At 45.6% G+C, this 16,218-nt stretch overlaps 3 protein-coding genes across 5 annotated transcripts; 2 read left to right on the top strand and 1 right to left on the bottom strand.

Moving 5' to 3' along the window:
* The first annotated feature begins 10 nt into the window (after positions 1–10).
* On the top strand, positions 11–2,740 carry duox2 (dual oxidase 2). Its single transcript, XM_029153876.3, has 8 exons — positions 11–148; positions 511–689; positions 838–895; positions 984–1,118; positions 1,592–1,799; positions 1,885–2,099; positions 2,180–2,370; positions 2,455–2,740. The coding sequence occupies exons 2-8, from the start codon at positions 543–545 to the stop codon at positions 2,464–2,466; spliced, it is 966 nt and encodes a 321-aa protein (XP_029009709.1). The 5' UTR covers positions 11–148; positions 511–542; the 3' UTR covers positions 2,467–2,740.
* An 82-nt stretch (positions 2,741–2,822) lies between these two features.
* On the bottom strand, positions 2,823–9,777 carry apba2a (amyloid beta (A4) precursor protein-binding, family A, member 2a). Its single transcript, XM_029153874.3, has 12 exons — positions 9,510–9,777; positions 6,479–7,663; positions 6,150–6,245; positions 6,008–6,047; positions 5,752–5,897; positions 5,443–5,529; positions 5,177–5,362; positions 4,824–5,003; positions 4,443–4,655; positions 4,244–4,363; positions 4,011–4,151; positions 2,823–3,567 (listed from the first exon to the last, which is right to left on the bottom strand). The coding sequence occupies exons 2-12, from the start codon at positions 7,445–7,447 to the stop codon at positions 3,496–3,498; spliced, it is 2,250 nt and encodes a 749-aa protein (XP_029009707.1). The 5' UTR covers positions 7,448–7,663; positions 9,510–9,777; the 3' UTR covers positions 2,823–3,495.
* A 206-nt stretch (positions 9,778–9,983) lies between these two features.
* fan1 (FANCD2 and FANCI associated nuclease 1) lies at positions 9,984–16,093 on the top strand. 3 transcript variants are annotated; one of them, XM_029153871.3, is made up of 14 exons: positions 9,985–11,420; positions 11,510–11,650; positions 11,859–12,060; positions 12,145–12,378; positions 12,799–12,930; positions 13,007–13,115; positions 13,216–13,335; positions 13,438–13,602; positions 13,715–13,877; positions 13,970–14,073; positions 14,155–14,349; positions 14,538–14,666; positions 14,809–14,982; positions 15,081–16,093. In XM_029153871.3, the coding sequence occupies exons 1-13, from the start codon at positions 10,256–10,258 to the stop codon at positions 14,944–14,946; spliced, it is 2,997 nt and encodes a 998-aa protein (XP_029009704.1). In that variant the 5' UTR covers positions 9,985–10,255; the 3' UTR covers positions 14,947–14,982; positions 15,081–16,093. The 3 variants fall into 3 exon arrangements, with proteins under 3 accessions (XP_029009706.1, XP_029009704.1, XP_029009703.1); XM_029153873.3 differs by having other exon boundaries at positions 9,984–11,420; positions 13,438–13,593; positions 14,809–16,093; XM_029153870.3 differs by having other exon boundaries at positions 14,809–16,093.
* The last annotated feature ends 125 nt before the right edge of the window (positions 16,094–16,218 follow it).

Here is a 16,218-nt window from a genome sequence, read left to right as displayed (position 1 = left end):
TCTCTGGATCACACCTCTGCAGCATTCCAGTCAATCCATCCTCCTCCTCGGTGACACACAGGTGCCGCGGTCCAGTATAAAAGAAGTCCCCTCAGGATTCACGCCACATTCACACTTCTTTGTGTTCAGTCCTCCTCACACATTTAAGGTAAGGAACTTTCCATGATCATTTTTTTGTTTTACTGAGTCACTTTAAGCTTGTTGAAACATTTTCAGTCATCATTAATACCTTTGAAACAAAGTAGGGAGTTCCTATTGTTATTATTTTACACTACACAGTCTGAAGTGTTTAGCACTGAATCCATTTGTGCATTAGAGCCTTTTATTCATTACTTTACAGTGACCATGGGCAGTTCCAGGCCATATTAGATGCACACGTTGCATTTAATTAAGTGCATTGTTTCATAGTAATAATGCCTCGTCCCTTATCTGCTGAACGGCTGCTATCTCTGCATCTGGAGGAAACCGAGAACCCCTCGCTAACACTGTCGTCTCTGTTGCGCTGTCTAGTCTCTGCCGCGGCCGCGAGATCAGGAGCCGAGATGACTTTCTACGATGACATTTACCCATTCTACCCTCTACAAAGGACCCCCTTCATCTTCAGTGGCAGCCTGCTCACCGTCATCCTGGTCTTCCTTGTGCTGGCGTTCAGCCTCTTTGTCATCCTTCCAGGCATACGGGGGAAGTCGGTGAGTGCGAGCCGCCGGCTGAAGCGCTGCTCACTGCAGACGCGTCACGGAGCCTGCGGCGCGGTGTCTCCCTCACTTCTCAGCGGGATGCAGCATGAACACAGCAGGCTTAATTCAACAGTCCTCACCCTTTTTTCCTCTTTGACAGAGGCTGTTCTGGATGTTTAGAATAGCTATCAGCCTGTTCATCGGTGCAGTGATAGTGGGTGAGTTCTCCTTTATTCATCATTATGCAGTTATCCAATAAAGCACAAAGCGCAATTTTGGCAAAACTCCACATCCTCTCCTCCGCAGCGCTCAACTTCACGAGCAGCTGGGCCGAGGGCAGCGTGTCCACCAACGCCACCTATAAGTCCTTCAGCAACATAGTAGTCAACGCTGAGGTCGGCCTGCACGTGGGACTGTACGGCATCAACATCACGCTGAAAGGTGAGCAGAGCCGCTGGAGCAGCTCCAACGCAGATGATTTGTGTGGAGGTGAAGCTGGTGGAGGATCGGGTGCTTCCAAATCGCTGGGTTTGTCACGTCGACTGTAGGTAACGGTGACCACACTCCTCCGGTTGCTCAACAGCAGCTCAGCCTCACCTCATTCATTCCGGCTGCTTCCTGCTGCCGCCTGTCTTCCCGTCACTCGCTAGTCCTTCTGGACGGAACGTTTCCGCGCCACCAGAATCCAGGAATGTCTGGGTCCGCGTGACCTGGTTTCTGTTTGCGCGTTTCATGGGAGCTGCGAGTATCAGAGCAGAGGAGGCCGTCTGATTGAACGCTTGTGGTTTTTGGTTTCTGGTGACTTGGCTTGCTGTGTCTGCAGATCTAGCACACGGCTCATGTTCAGTGTGAGTTCTTTATAAACCGCCGCCGCTTTGTCGCTCGTGCCTGACGCCCCGCGTTTTCCCTCCTAGGGAATCCTGTCGTCCAGTACGATGAGATCATCAACTACAATGAGATGTTCAGCTGGGACGGCTCCATGCAGCACGAGTACGAGGAAGCTCTGGAGCGAGGCCTCCCCAACCCCATCCTCTACATCGCTGAGAAGTTCACCCTGAGCAGCCCGTGTGGCCTCATCTTCCAGTACAGATACTCCGGACGTTACGCCTCCGCCACCCTCTGGTAGCCACGCGTCACTTCCGTCACCGCGCCGTGAACTCCCGCTGGTCGCCGGTGCAGAACCTAAATGTTTTGCCACTTTCTGCAGGACCGCGTTCTGCTGCTGGGCACTGGCCAACATCCTGTTCTCCATGCCGGTCATACTGTACGCCGGCTACATGGCTCTGGCCACGGCGGCGTTCATCTTCTTCTCCATGGCCTCCTTCTCCACCATCATGAACGCGCCGCAGTGCGTTCTCTCCGTCGGCGCGGACGCGCTGGTGACCACCTACAGCCACTCCTTCTGGCTGGCTCTGGCCACAGGTGAGGAGGCGAAGCCGCCTCGCCCCCCCCCCCCCCCCTTCCTCTCCTCGTGGCCCTTCTCTAATCAAACCCGCTTCCAGGTGTGCTGTGCACCGTCATCGGAGGTTTGGTGGTGATGTTCGAGTTCTTGATACCAGAGAAGATGAAGGCGGCGTTCAGCGTCGGCGTCGACGGCTGCGAAGAGGAGGACGGTCCTAGCGAAAAGGGCTACCTGAACACGGTTTTCCTGGAAGGTGTGACGGTTTCACCATTGGCATCGAAAAGACTATCGGTAAGTTGCTGCGAGGCCTAAAACTGGATGTGAGATTTCAGTAAAATGAAAAGTTGCAGTGACCGTTGTTGTTCTGTGTTTCAGGTCGATATCTGAAGCGTCCAGGTTCCTCCCAGGGGTTTTCCAGCCACTACTTGAACATATTTTTGTATAACATGTTACATATGGGGTGTTTTACTTCTCTGGTGATGTGAGCCTGTGTTAAGTCACGTTGCAGTAGTTGTAAATGCAATATGTGAAGTCGTATGGGATCCATACAATGTGTATATACTCTGATCAGGATGTTTACGAGATCTGTCATTGTTCAACCTTTTGTCCTTTTGTCCATAAACTGTAGCAAATGAAAGAATAAAAATTATTACTGATTCATCTTCAATCCAGTCAAATGCTTCTCTCTCTTTTTCATCTGTAACACGTTTTGCACTTTAAAAATAAAAACAACAGCAGACGCGTTGTTCTGCAGTAGCGTGTTTCTCAGCGTGTTTTCACATCACATTCACTCTAATGTATATTTACATACATTCTTACGCAATACGCTCCAATAAAGGTAACGAACAGCCCTCGGTGTCACCATCATACACTTAGTTCATTGCCTTTGTACAGCATATTAATATTATTCCTTGTTATACTTAACTGTTATAGATTATCAGGTCAGATTGAAGATGAATCCCTGGACAGTAATTCTTCATAGTAACATGCATATACTGTAGGAGTAATATGGCCTTTCCCATCAAGTCCTTGAGTAGTCCAAAGTATTTACAGTAGAAGTACATTTAAAGTCCATACACCTTATAAAAATGACTAAATAAAAAATAAATGTCCTAATTTATCTCTTCATAAGAAAATAATCATGACCTTAAAGCTACTTCTCTTCAACACCAGAAACACGTACAGTACTACAGACATGACAGTTCACATCGTACTGTAAGGCCTTTATGACGATTCAAGATAAAACCTGAAAATGAGAACTGGATGTTCTTCGTACCACTGCAACAAGAGGCTGGAAAATAAAATGATAGAAAAATAAACTGTCCTCGTCCCACGGAGCCACCCGTCCATCGCCCCACCCTCGTTCTCACACATCCAGACACACAGGACTCCGGCGGGCCGATCCGCGCGGGGCCTCTATATGTAGACAGGCGTCTCCTGACCCGTCAGCAGCCGGAACATCACAGCGGGCATCGTCTTCATGTTGATCTGGCACAGGGACGAGAGGAGTCATCTCAAAAAGGCCGTTCATAGAGGCGCTGCCCTAGTCGAATCCAGGCCGGATTTTTGCTCTGTGCCACGACAGAGTCTGACGAGACCTTGGGCTGTTTATGTGAATGTGTAATTTCAATTAAAGATCTACACATGAGGAAATGTGCTTTATATTTATTTATAATGACCCCTTCATCCTCCTCTGCTGCACTATGCACTACTTGGCTCAGTTTAGGATTCAACTATATAATTGTGTTCTTTTCACCCAGGGCTTATTATGGTTTTATTTATTGGGTAAATGCACGCTGACGTGAGGCATGTATGCAATAATCTGGGGTTTCTCGGGCTGATGTAATCCGCATGCAGCTTTAAAGGAGCTGTGAGGTTCAGCGACCGTGCGGTGCACTAAATTGCCGTCTTGTGGCATGATGAGCTCTTACCTCACCCACAGAGACAGACAGGGTTTGGACGATCTTCTCGTGCGCCATAGCAACGACGCTCTGCCCGTTGATCTCAATGATTCTGTGTCCGACGCGAACGCCGCCTCGCTCTGCGATGCCGCCCCGCATCAGACTGCAGATCTGGGCTCGTGGGAAAGGACACGTCACGTATGGCGGTTCCTTAACAGCAGCTCCGACGCCAAACACTCAATCTGCCGGCAGCGGTTACTCACAATGCCGTTCTGGACGCTGAAGCCGAGCTGGAACTTGAGATCCGGTCTCTTGATGAGTACAGTGGTGACGGGGGGGCAGCTGACGATGCTCAGTTTCACCTTCACCTGATTCTTCAAACCCTGCAGCAAGTCCGAAAACACAGCAATTTATATCACAGCATTTATTTCGCTGAAAACAAAGCCTCGGAGGGGTCAGTACCTTGATGATGCCCTGACAGGTGGCCAGTGGAAGCCCCACAAGGCTGGTGTCATTAATGGACATGATCTGGTCGCCAACACTGAGCTTCCCAGAGCGAGCTGCTGGGCCGCTGTTCAGCATACTGGCCAGAATGACTGTGGGCAGAATGGAGCCCCAACCGGACTCCACGATCACCACGCCGAGGCTCTCGCCCTTCTGTTTCTCCACGTACAGCTGGAACACAAGGGGAGCGTGTCCTCATCCTCATCAAGCACATGCCAAAGTTTAAGAGACTTATAAGATTCTGCAGACACACACACACACACACACACACAAACACAAAGAGGGACCCATCCGTCATTCTCCACGCTTCACCTGCAGCCAAATAAAAGAACGTCTCACCTCTTTACAGTTGTCTGAGTTTGAGAAATGCACGAGGTCATCGTGGTACATTTCCTGTGAGTTGATGATGTCACTGTATTGTTTCTGGCTCAGGTCGGTCGGGTTGATGCCGTTGGCTCGCAGGAATTCTCTGTAGGCCACGCTGAAAGCCTGACCTATAGACTGTGCGATGAGCTGCGCCTAAGGGAAGGGGAGCGTTTGGGGAAAACTACTCAGCAGAAAGACTACCCAAGTTGACAACAGCAAGGAGGTGAGAAAGATCACAGCGATTTAAGTGACCACAGAAAGAAAGTCTAATGATAATAAAACTGAAGTTTAAACCCCATAGTCTTAGTTAAGCAGCAGGCACTTACATCCTCTGACTCAAAGACGTAGCAGATCATCTGGTACTGACTCTTCCCATCGCTGGCGGAGTCCGGGGATTCTGTGAAATCCTCGGACGAAGCCTGAGACATGCGCCTTCGTGCCATCAGAACCACAATGCTGCCAATGTCAGCAATATAGGAGATAGTACGCAAGGCGCTGTCCATCATTGTCTCCTGCGTGGAGCAGAAACAATGAGAGTCACCGCTCATTAAGTCTAAGAATAGATTCATCTCACTGAGGTCTAGTTACCGACCTGTGTGTCAGCATTCAGCACTTTGACTGCTTTGGTGGAGATGAACAGGTCCACTTCTGTCATCATCTGAGAGTCTTCCTCTTGGCCCTTAAAAGAAATCAAGACATCTCATGTTTTTGTACTTTGAAACTTTCAGCTCACAGCTCAGCTTCAGAACTTGTCACAGCGAGGTGAGCAAAAGACACAAAACAGCGCCATCGTGTGGTAAAAGGATGAATAAATGTGTAAAGAAATGCCTGAGGTTTGATATTCGAAGCTTTAAAAGGAAAATGGTGCACGGGTCAAATGTTTTCATCCTGTATTTGTTACCTTGATGTGACTGACAGCTTCGTGGGCCTGCGACATGCGGACAGACTTGGATGGATTCTTATCAGACAGCACCTGAGTGCAGCCAAGATAGTTAGCAGCAAAGATGATGCCATCAATCAGGTCCTCTGGCTCACAGGGACCTGGGACTGTGACAAAAAAAAATATTATTGGAAACCTGTGAAATGCTTAATAATGCACTTAATAATGCAGTATTTATTACTTGAAGTACGCAAACTGTTACAGGTGGAATACTTACCATCTTCAAAGCTGGGGAAAGAAGCAGCTTCCTGTGTTTTCTTCAAAATAAGGTAAGATGTTAGTTTGACTGTATAGTAATAATACTGAAGCACACATATGAACCACAGTAGCAACGCATAATCAAAGTAATAAAGCCTCACCTGGGGGGTGTTGCTCTCCTCCAGAGGGGCAGCCTCGGGGCATTCAGGCCTCCCCAGCTCCTCTGGCGCCTCCTCTGCGCTCAGCTTCTCGCTCTGCTGTACACAAACATCTGCTTCAACAGGCGAGTCCCGTTTTAAACGCCCGTTGTCGTCCTGCATGAACGGCAATCCCACAAGGACACCCAGCAGGGCTATTTGTGGCCAATGATGTAATTAAAATTGTATTTCATGCACCCAGGGACACAGTGATGGTAGTTTGGAAGTGAGTGTTAACAAACGCGAGCCACGGGGGGACGGGATGCGACAGACTGCCCCGTTTTAACGGTTACCTGCTTGGGCTCCTCTATGGACTCGCTCTGTTGTTGGGGTGGTTTGATGGCGCTGGGTTCATCGTCCAGGCGGTTAGCGGGGGACGGACTAGGCCTTCGGGGAACAGGAGGGCTCTCTCTATGAGGCTGAGGACCCTGGGGGTCGGCAGGGGGCTGATGGGAGTGGCGGGGCGGGGGAGGGGGGTGCTGCTTGCTGGCACCAGATCGAGCTTTGGACCGGACCGCGGTCCTTCTGCAGTCCTTTGACGAAGCCTTCGGCCGCTGGTCGGCGCTGGTGGTTGCGCATCCTTTGATCCCGGAAACAACATGCGCCGTGTCCGCTCCCGTCTGCCTCCTCCCTCGCCCCTTCGCCTGCTTCTCCCTCACCTTTGAGCCCACAAACGCAGAGTCGCACTTTTTACTGGATCCTTGCATATTCTGGTTTCTTGTGCCTCGAGTCTCGTCTTCTCTCTCCCTTTCATCGCCTCCTTTTCTAATTCTGTCATTCCCGTTGCCCTGATGAAGGCTAGCTGGTCTCTTGTCCGCCTCCTCTAAATCCTCTATAAATTTCGCCCCATCAAGCACTTCTTCCAGCTCATCACCATCACTAAAGAAGAATCGGTTTTCGAGGCCCTTTTCCACTTTCCTCTCTGCTCCGTCCCCAGCAGCTGGAGCACAATGAGGCCTACAGCGCTGCCCCATCCGGTGAGGCTTAATGTCAGACTGTGATCCCTTACATATGTCTGTGCTATGATGAGATCTAGACGTGAAGTGGTCAGCAGTGCTGCCGTTATCATTAATATTATCACCTACTACATGTTTAATGTATCCACCATCCTTAGGACAGTACTGCTTATAGTAGCTCACATCCACCACACCCTCTCTGTTCAAGTGCAGCACCTCATTATAATCCTGCTCGACATCAGAGCCCACGTTATCGTAATCAGAGCAGGTGTCCTCCATGTCCTCAGGACTAGGCTCACAACTCATGTAATGGTGGTTTGCAGAAGCAGGAGCAGTCAGCTAGTCATCGCTACCATCCTTCACGCTGCTGGGTGGTCGTCCAGGTGTCTCGAGCTGCTCTTGGCTCAGGTTTGTGGTTGCTGGACTGGGGCACTGGGAAGGACTGGAGGCTAATATTTGGGTAATGGTTCCTGGCCTCTGTCCATGAGCCATAACTGGCCCAAAAGCCTAGAACTCCTATCCCTGTGAGGATGAACACAAAGTAGATATTGGAGATATTTTCATTAGGGTCACTTCAGATACGATATTTTTTAAAACACCTGTAAATATATTTGTATAATAGACTGAAGACTGTGATAGTGAGACATTAAGATTTTGTTTTGGCTAGAAAAAGTCTCTTTGCTTCTTCAGTTGCAGCAACAACACAGTCCCTGAGCATCTGTCATGTACTCTGTAACAGATTTAAATAACATATGGTCCAACTCTGTTTCTCACACTTACACAAACAGCACAGTAAATGTCTTTGTTTCACACGCTGAACAGACACAGAAACTATTTCTTGTTCCAAGAACAACAGCCACCACAGTGTTTTTATCCATTAATTCTGTGCCATCTAGTAACCACATCCACTATCTCTTTTCCCTACGCCTTGCTGCTGTGACTGCTGATGTGGTTTGCTATCTGTCATCTTCCTTTGCGATGTCTTCCCTAATTTGGTCTTGATATTGTGCAGAAGAAGAAACCTGTAGTAACTTGCATGAAGAGAGTCAGGCCGGCAGCATGTGGTCTCTTTATCTCTTAAAACAGGTTCACCTACGCTCATCCCTAAAAAAACATACAGATTTGACCCAGGACTTGTGTCCCGGGACGAAATGGTTTGTCGAGTAGTACATCATCCTTCTAACACCTTAACGCAACCTAACCCAGCATCCCATGGATGGCAGGTGAACACATACTGCAACAGTTTTACAAATAATGTTAAACAGTACAAAGACCAAGACAGTGCAGTGCTGCATTTGCTGGAATGTTAATGTAATGTAATGCTGTAATGACTGATTGAGGATATCTGCAAAATAAGGTATCATGAAAATGAGCTGGATGCAGTCCTACAGGGCCACAAACAAACAAGAACATTAACATTATCAGTAAAAAAAAAGCCCATACGCCGATTTGGGCTATTTTCTTTGACCTCGTGGATTCCCACGTTCCAACAAAACCATTTTACATTTCTGCCATGATTTGAAATAACAGAAAAGCCGATTACTCCCTGAAATGTGATAATGGTTATCCTAATCTGGCAATAATCACTCGATTAGCACCGAATGCATTAGACCTATCTCACGGAGCCCAGTGGTTTGATACCCGCCCAGTCCAAACATGTCATCAGCAGCACCCTCATCTAAACATGAAACACACCAGCTTGAGACTGATTAGATAAACACAATACGTGATATTTGGGCTCAAGCTGCTCAAAACACTAAGCACAATAAACCTCTAGTGTTGGTGGAGCTGTTGAGATTATATCAGACCAACAATATCCACGTATGACATAAGATAATTTACACAAGACACGGGCACAGTCATGACCTCTCCATGGTGCTGAACTGATAAAATAAACAATAGGCGTCGTCCTTAATTGATGTGAAGTCCTCGGCGTCTCGCGTACTGCCCTGCCCTTGGCGTATTTGTGGGGCTATTTTATAAACCTGGTGCGCTGAACTTTTACCGCAGCTGCAGGGCTGGTGGTTGTGGATGCTTCGGTTCCCCGTCTGCCCGAACGTCGTACAGTAATATAATACAACTGCTTATATGGTTTTAATGCGCTTTAACCGAGAAGCAGCTGACTCCCTCCACGTACATGCTGCTGCTTTCGCCATCTGAAAGCATCTTTCTACCGCCGCTGCTGCTGCTATCGACCTTCATCTGAAGCATCGAGACTGCACCATGCTGACAACCAGCTCAGGGGCTGATTTTGTAGCACAGGACCGTGTCCAGCTTTGTCTTCAGCCATCGCGAGCCAGGCGGGCCTATTTGCTTCACTGTTCATTTACGTATGCAGCATACATGTACGATCGCGTAAAGCACTTACCAACATGAGTCTTGTCGATCGGTCTGCTTGTGAAAATGCCCGATCAGGTCAGATTGCTCTCAGGAATGGTGATTTTTGAATAAAAGCCGCACAGCAGCCCAGGAACCTGTGTAGAAAATACGCCCCCCATTATCTGCTCTGCTGGCCCCCAACATAAAACTGACTAAAAAATAAAAAACTATAAACATAAATATGGTTTTATTTCCTTGCCTATCAAAACACATCAGCTGGAGTGATGCATCAATATCTTAAACGATATATTGAAATTGAGCAGCAATTTAGAATATATAATGTCATTATACGGGTAATACATATTTTAGTTGTATTTTAAATATTAAAAAAAACTGTATTTTTACACACGCATAAAAATATACACGGAATCTCTGATGTTTGTAAATTTACCGTCTGCGTTCGAAGATGAAAAATATCGAGGAGGCTGGGTTCGATTATTTTAGCCTTAATGATGCTCTGTGCTCTGCTGGTTAAGTCTGAGAAGCGGGATTGTTATTACGCCGCGGCGCCTTGAACCAAATAAAGCTACTACCGGCGCGATAGGTTATGGCTGGAACCCCCGCATTTATGCCAGTGTTTTTATGTTGTACGTGTAGAAAACAAAAACGAACAAATATGTGACTGCTCCTCTCGGTAAATTAACTAAACAGAGGTGATTGTTCACCTGAGAGCATGCAGCTAGCCGGAGCTCAGGACAACCTTTTCGTATACCGACAGCGCTACGTTTCTGCATCATGAGCCAAAGAGCCAACAAAGACAAACTCAGGCGAAGTGTATCATTGTCCAAGCGGAAGAAGAAGGGTGATGTCACAGCTGGGACTTCTGCCAGTGTTGCCAACCCATCTCCAATCACCTCGTTCTTCAGCAGCCAGCCTCCATCTAAGCTGGCCTGCCCCCTGTGTGGTCAGTTGGTACCGAGATTCAGGATCAATGAGCACATCGATCTGCAATGTCAGAACTTTGAGAGAGAAGACAGCAGTGCCGCCTCAGCAAGTCCAGCTGTCCAGCTGTCACCTGGAAGGAGTTCTCCAAAGTCCCCAGAGCTGGATCGAAATAAAGAAGCAGAGGTTAATGCAACTAAGACCAGCCCTTATTTCGAAAAGAACAACTTTCTGCAGGAACAGCAGGAGATAAAAAGTAAGACTGTGGTCAGGACGATTGACCTGGGCAGCCTCTCCTCCAAGTTGTCAAAAAGATGTCGTAAGGTACCGGAGACGACACTGTTAAATGATAAGCCAGCACCAGTATATGCTGACATGGAGGGAGATCCTCCGGACACACTGAGCAGCTCACAGAAAGAAAATGTTCTGATTCAGAGTTCACAAGACACCAAAGAGTGTGTGACTGTTATTGATTTGACAACAGCCAGAGGGGAAATGCCAGCAACCACTGCACAAAAAGAACCTAATCTAGAGCACAAAATGTCTAAATCAGACTCAACCCAAAATGCAAGTAACCCGAGGCCCTCGTCGTCCTCCAAACTTGCAAAACGGAAAAAGGAAACTACTTTTGCTTGGAAAATATCTGTCAGAAAGAAAGCAAAGTGTGATGAAACCAGAAGAGAACCAGAAGGCTTGCAGTCTACTGATAGTACAGCAGAGACAAGTGATTCAGACCAGCATAAAACTGGGGTTGCTTCTAGTCCTTGTGATGTCCCCGTGAGTGCAGAGGAGGTATGTGAGAAAAGTGCTACAGTCATGAAGAGCGAGTCGCTTCCAGGGCCGGATGCTGAGCAAGCCACCAGCAGTCAGCCTGTCAGAACCTCTCACACCCCACGGCTTCCTTATTACCTGCAGAATTTTCGGACCGTTTTACAGGCTGTGCTTGACAATGAGGATGATAAAGCTCTGTTCAACCAGGATGACATGTCCCTTGTACATGCATTTGAGAAGCTGTCAGGTATGCTGCAGCATCACTCAGTTCTTTGCCACAAACGTGCTAATGAAGCCAGGCCTAATTTATTGTGTCTTCTTTGTTTTCCCTCTCAGTCTTAGGGCAGAAACTGTATGTGAGGCTCTTTCAGAGGAAGCTGAAGTGGCTTCAGGTAAACAAACTGGACTATGAAGAGATCTGCGCTGATCTAGGGCCTGTTGCTCTGGAGCTGGTTCAGAGCGGCTTTCTACAGACAGGTTAGAGATGGTTAACTGTTTTTTATTGAAAATCTAATATTGACATATTTATAAATAGGTTATTTTAGACTGCTTTGCAATAATAAATCTAACAAGCATCACTGGCTCTTCAGTGTGCTTGCTATTACATCATTTCAAACATACTGTACATTGTTTAGTTTTTACATGCTAAAGGCCACCTACTCTATGCTGATTGTGCATCTTCAAGAGAATGATCTCGAGGACCTAGAGGAGGCTCTGGATCTTCTGCCTGCTCCTGATCTTAAAGCTCTGGCCAAGACCTTCCATTTGGGAAATTCTGGGACTCAGAAACAGCAGCTGGTGGATGGGCTCCTTCGTCTTAGCAGGCAAAAGTCCCTGTTCTCTCTGACCCCTGGTCAAAATAACATTAGGACTGTCATCCTAAAAAGGTAGCATTGAGTAAATATATTGTGCTGATTCACTGTATTAGTTTTGCAACATTGATTTCACCCATGTCCTCTGTAACCTTAAAGGGCAAAGCAGCTAGCAGGGTCCTGTGTCCGTCTGTGTCGTGGTCCTCGGGTGGTTTTTTCGCGCATCCTTTTGCTGTTTTCTCTTACGGACACCATGGATGAGGAGGAGATGGCTGCTGGTGGGCAGAGCCAGCTTTATACCATCCTGCTAGTCAACTCTGGACGTCTTGCCTTTCCAAACTACACAGTGAACCGTGTGGCCAAGGTGTTCCAGGACAGAGAGGACTTGATCAGGTGATTCATTTGTAGTTCCTTTGTTATAAGGTTTAGAGTTATATAAGCAGAATGTGTAGAAACAATGTATATGACTTCATCCCTGGCTGTGTGAATGAGAGTTATCGTAGATCTTTCCTACCTGCTGCGATCAGACTGTACAATAAACAATGTTAACAATGTTAACCACCTTCCAAAACTGATAAACCACCCACTGCATCAGTAGTAATATAGACATTCGCTTGGTGCAATATTTATGCAAAACTGTGCAATATGTACATATATGTACACTGATCACTGTTTAGTGTTATTCTGTGCCAACTCAACCCAGTCTCACTGATCTGTTTCTGTATTTTTACTTGGTGTTGTATTTTTTTCTTCTTCTGTATCATACTGTGCTGACAAAATTCTTATTAGTATTATTCCTATCCATCCCATCAGATATGAAGCATCCATGCGAGCTCTGCAAGAGTTAATCTCAGCTATGCAAGCAGGTCAGTGGGAAGATGCTCTGGAGCTTTACACTGCTGCCAAAAGTACCTGGCAAGAGTTGAAGAAAGACCTTGACCTCAGGTGATTAGCACATTGTCCTATTATTTTAGTTTTCAATGTACAGCTTCCTGTTTAATGTGTACTTTGTTCTGAATAGTCACCAGGAGGCGCTGCCTGTGTTCCTGCGCAGCTTTACTACAGGATGGGCTTACACTCGTATCCTATCCAGAGGGGTGGAGATCTTACAGAGACTACGTCAATATGAGGTTTTTTGGTTTAACCTATACACAGTCTCACAAGAATTTTAGTTTTTAAAAATGTAAATGCAATGAATAAAGATGTCACGTTTCTACTTTTGTGTTCCAGGAAGCAGTCGGGGAACTGCAGTCATTGCTGTCGCAGTCTGTTTACTGTCCTGACAGTCGAGGCAGATGGTGGGACCGACTGGCATTAAACCTTCACCAGCACCTCAAAAAACCTGAGCAAGTAAGCACTAATACTCTTGCTCTTATATTGTTTTATAACAAAACTGTGCTCAGTTATAGATGTTTTATCTGTTGGACTGTGGTCTTTGCCTATTTCTCCTAGGCTATCTGCGCAATCAGAGATGGGCTGTCAGACACTCTGGTTCGAACTGGGCACAAACTCTCTCTGTATCAGAGAGCTGTTAGGATGAAGGAGTCTGCCAGCTTCAAGAAGTATCGTCCTCGTCTCAAAGACTTGCCCAGTTTTCACATCCAGGATGTAAAACATGTTGGTTTTGCACAATGCCAAAGAAAAGCATGCTGTATTTGTTCTAATTGTTGGGCGTAGTAAAAGACTGTTTTGACTATTACTGTCATGTTTTATGCACTTTGTTCTGTAGGTGACAATACGAGGACAGCTGTTTCCTCATGAGGGAGGAATGGGAAAATCACGGTTTCTTTTACCAGCCAGTGGAACGGGGAAGGAGGGTGCACAGTCTACAGTAATATGCTCTGTGGAAGAACTGTCTTTAGCACATTACCGACAACAAGGTTTTGACCAAGGTGAACATCCCCTTTTTATCTCCAATTAAATACATTGTATATTTACACATACTACACACATTTACAACATATTATGACTATTAATGCAACAGGGATCCATGGCGAGGGATCGACATTCTCTACACTGTTTGCTCTTTTACTCTGGGACATCATTTTTATGGAGAGTATCCCTGATGTTTTTCGAAATCCATATCAGGTAAAGTCCATTCTGTGCAAGGCATGTTAGGTTAATCCATCCATCCAAGAACTAAAACATTTTGCTTGTTTTCCCTGACAGACATGTCCTCTGGACTTTTACACTGACTGCTTCTATGAGAACAGAAAAGAGGCGATTGAGTCTCGTGTTCAGTTACTTAGTGATGCATCTGTGGAAACACTACATAGTTTGATGGAGGATGTATGGGCCTCTCAGGAGGGTAGAGTGTGCTCACTGGTAAACTGGGAACTTTTCACGTCCCTTCAACAGGCAAAGGTATTAGATTGGTTTATAATATTATATATATATATATGTTCTGTTAAGTAGTGTGTTGTGTAGTTGTTATCTGTTATTTATATGTAAATGTGCAAAAACATGACAATGACAGGAATTAGATTTTTTTCTTATTACTTCACTAACATGGTACAAAAATAACTACTTATATTTCTAATTACTTTCTGCAGTCTCTTGTGTCATGCATGGGTGGAGCCTTCTTAGGAGGAGTAATAGCCCGAATGTCAAAAGACTTCAGACACTGTCGTGCAGGTCTGCCTGATCTTGTGGTGTGGAACACCTCAAACAACACCTACAAGGTGAGATCACACCAGGATCTAGCTGTTTTAATGATATATTTTCATTTTTTATGGATTCAGGCACTGTGTCGTATTTAAAGGTTTCAAGCTTACTTACAAGTCTTATACTGTATGAGCACTAATATGCGATGTCTCATTGAAGCTGGTGGAGGTGAAGGGGCCTAATGACCGGCTGTCCCAGAAGCAACAGATCTGGCTGGACGAGCTGCAAAAGCTGGGTGCTGATGTGGAGGTGTGTCACGTGGCAGCTACCGGAGCAAGAGGAGCTCGTCTTGAATAAACGTATATTGAAAAACTGTCCAACAAGACCTTGCTGGTAATTAATTAATAGGTGTGATGGTAATAATGGAACCATCAACAAAGTATTAAGGAAAAATATTTAGGTCCTACATTTGATTCTGCTTGTCTGATTAGGTGTGAATTATTATGTGATAAAGTGAATGACGTAGCAATAATGTCAAGGAACCCTCTGTCTTCGAGAGTAAGAGGTAAATCGTGAGATGATCGTCAGTGAGAGCGGCCAAGATTCAGAAATAGCAGAACGAAGCTGAAGCACGACAGGAATCGCATCCAAGAACCTTGCAAAACTGGTGTTTCCTTTTCTTTGGTAACACTGTATTCTCAGGATCATCAGTTGCCAAGCAACAAGTCTCACGTTTTTTTGTCTGTAAATTGCATGACAGCTCTACGAGTTTGTTATGCAAGTGTTTACTGTAACAATGTACCTATAAATATGCATGTTGCCACTACTGTACCAGGAGAAACATGTGTTGGACCTCACCATCATCCTCATTGTCAAACAAACAATATTTCTTTTAATGTTCATCACTTTATGTTTTGGAAAATTATTAATTTACCATAATAAATTATTTACCATAAAAATGTATGGTAATATTTTACAAATATTGTTTAAGACTTCTTTTAATTGGCCTCATTGGGTGTCCTATAAATTTTACTTGGTCTTTGACAAACTGAGCACCTATAATCACATTTGAAAGCACCCGTACAGGTATGTATAGGTTAAATTAAAAAAGCTATTCAGTCAATGTTAAATGAACAAACAATATTTTGTATTTTCATCTAAACTGTTGGGAAGTCGAAGGCATAAACTGGATTTTGTCATGTGCCTACTGTAGGTAGATGCTTTTTTTAAAGGCACCTTTACAACCAGTTGTCCAGATTCCACTGCCTGCCTTATATTTTCCACCTTAAAATCCTAAACTTTCAGATGACATTTGGGGATGTTTTTCAGTTCAGATAATATCTTCTGAAGAAATAGGCCAATAAATAGCTCATTTAAACCACTGTAAACTGAACTTTGAACTGAAGTATACAAGAACAAAGTGTTCTTCATACATTCACCAGGGAAATAAAATTGACATTGATAATGTTTGTTTATTACGTGTCCAAACAAGCAGCAATATGTTAAAGGTAAGGTCGCAGAAATAATAAAGGACAGCGCGTTTTCTCTTGTTTTGTCAGTGTGTGAAAATAAATGGGGGGGGGGGGTGGATCGTGGATGCGCTTGGGGGAAGGGATGCCCGTCTGCCCT

Source organism: Betta splendens, chromosome 6 (genome assembly GCF_900634795.4).
Source record: "Betta splendens chromosome 6, fBetSpl5.4, whole genome shotgun sequence".
In the NCBI taxonomy this organism is placed as follows: domain Eukaryota; kingdom Metazoa; phylum Chordata; class Actinopteri; order Anabantiformes; family Osphronemidae; genus Betta; species Betta splendens.
The sequence above is the reverse complement of the archived record's forward strand: the minus strand, read 5'-3'. Positions and strand labels throughout refer to the sequence as shown.

Excerpts from the sequence above, each read along its gene's own strand:
- fan1 (XM_029153871.3), top strand. The coding sequence starts at position 10,256 with ATGAGCCAAAGAGCCAACAAAGACAAACTCAGGCGAAGTGTATCATTG. Across the intron at positions 14,074-14,154 it reads TTTTTCGAAATCCATATCAG|ACATGTCCTCTGGACTTTTA; the intron begins GTAAAGTCCATT and ends TTTCCCTGACAG. Across the intron at positions 14,350-14,537 it reads CGTCCCTTCAACAGGCAAAG|TCTCTTGTGTCATGCATGGG; the intron begins GTATTAGATTGG and ends TACTTTCTGCAG.
- duox2 (XM_029153876.3), top strand. The coding sequence starts at position 543 with ATGACTTTCTACGATGACATTTACCCATTCTACCCTCTACAAAGGACC. Across the intron at positions 896-983 it reads CATCGGTGCAGTGATAGTGG|CGCTCAACTTCACGAGCAGC; the intron begins GTGAGTTCTCCT and ends TCTCCTCCGCAG. Across the intron at positions 1,119-1,591 it reads CATCAACATCACGCTGAAAG|GGAATCCTGTCGTCCAGTAC; the intron begins GTGAGCAGAGCC and ends TTTCCCTCCTAG.
- apba2a (XM_029153874.3), bottom strand. The coding sequence starts at position 7,447 with ATGAGTTGTGAGCCTAGTCCTGAGGACATGGAGGACACCTGCTCTGAT. Across the intron at positions 6,048-6,149 it reads AGGAGAGCAACACCCCCCAG|AAAACACAGGAAGCTGCTTC; the intron begins GTGAGGCTTTAT and ends CTTATTTTGAAG. Across the intron at positions 5,530-5,751 it reads AAGCTGTCAGTCACATCAAG|GGCCAAGAGGAAGACTCTCA; the intron begins GTAACAAATACA and ends ATTTCTTTTAAG.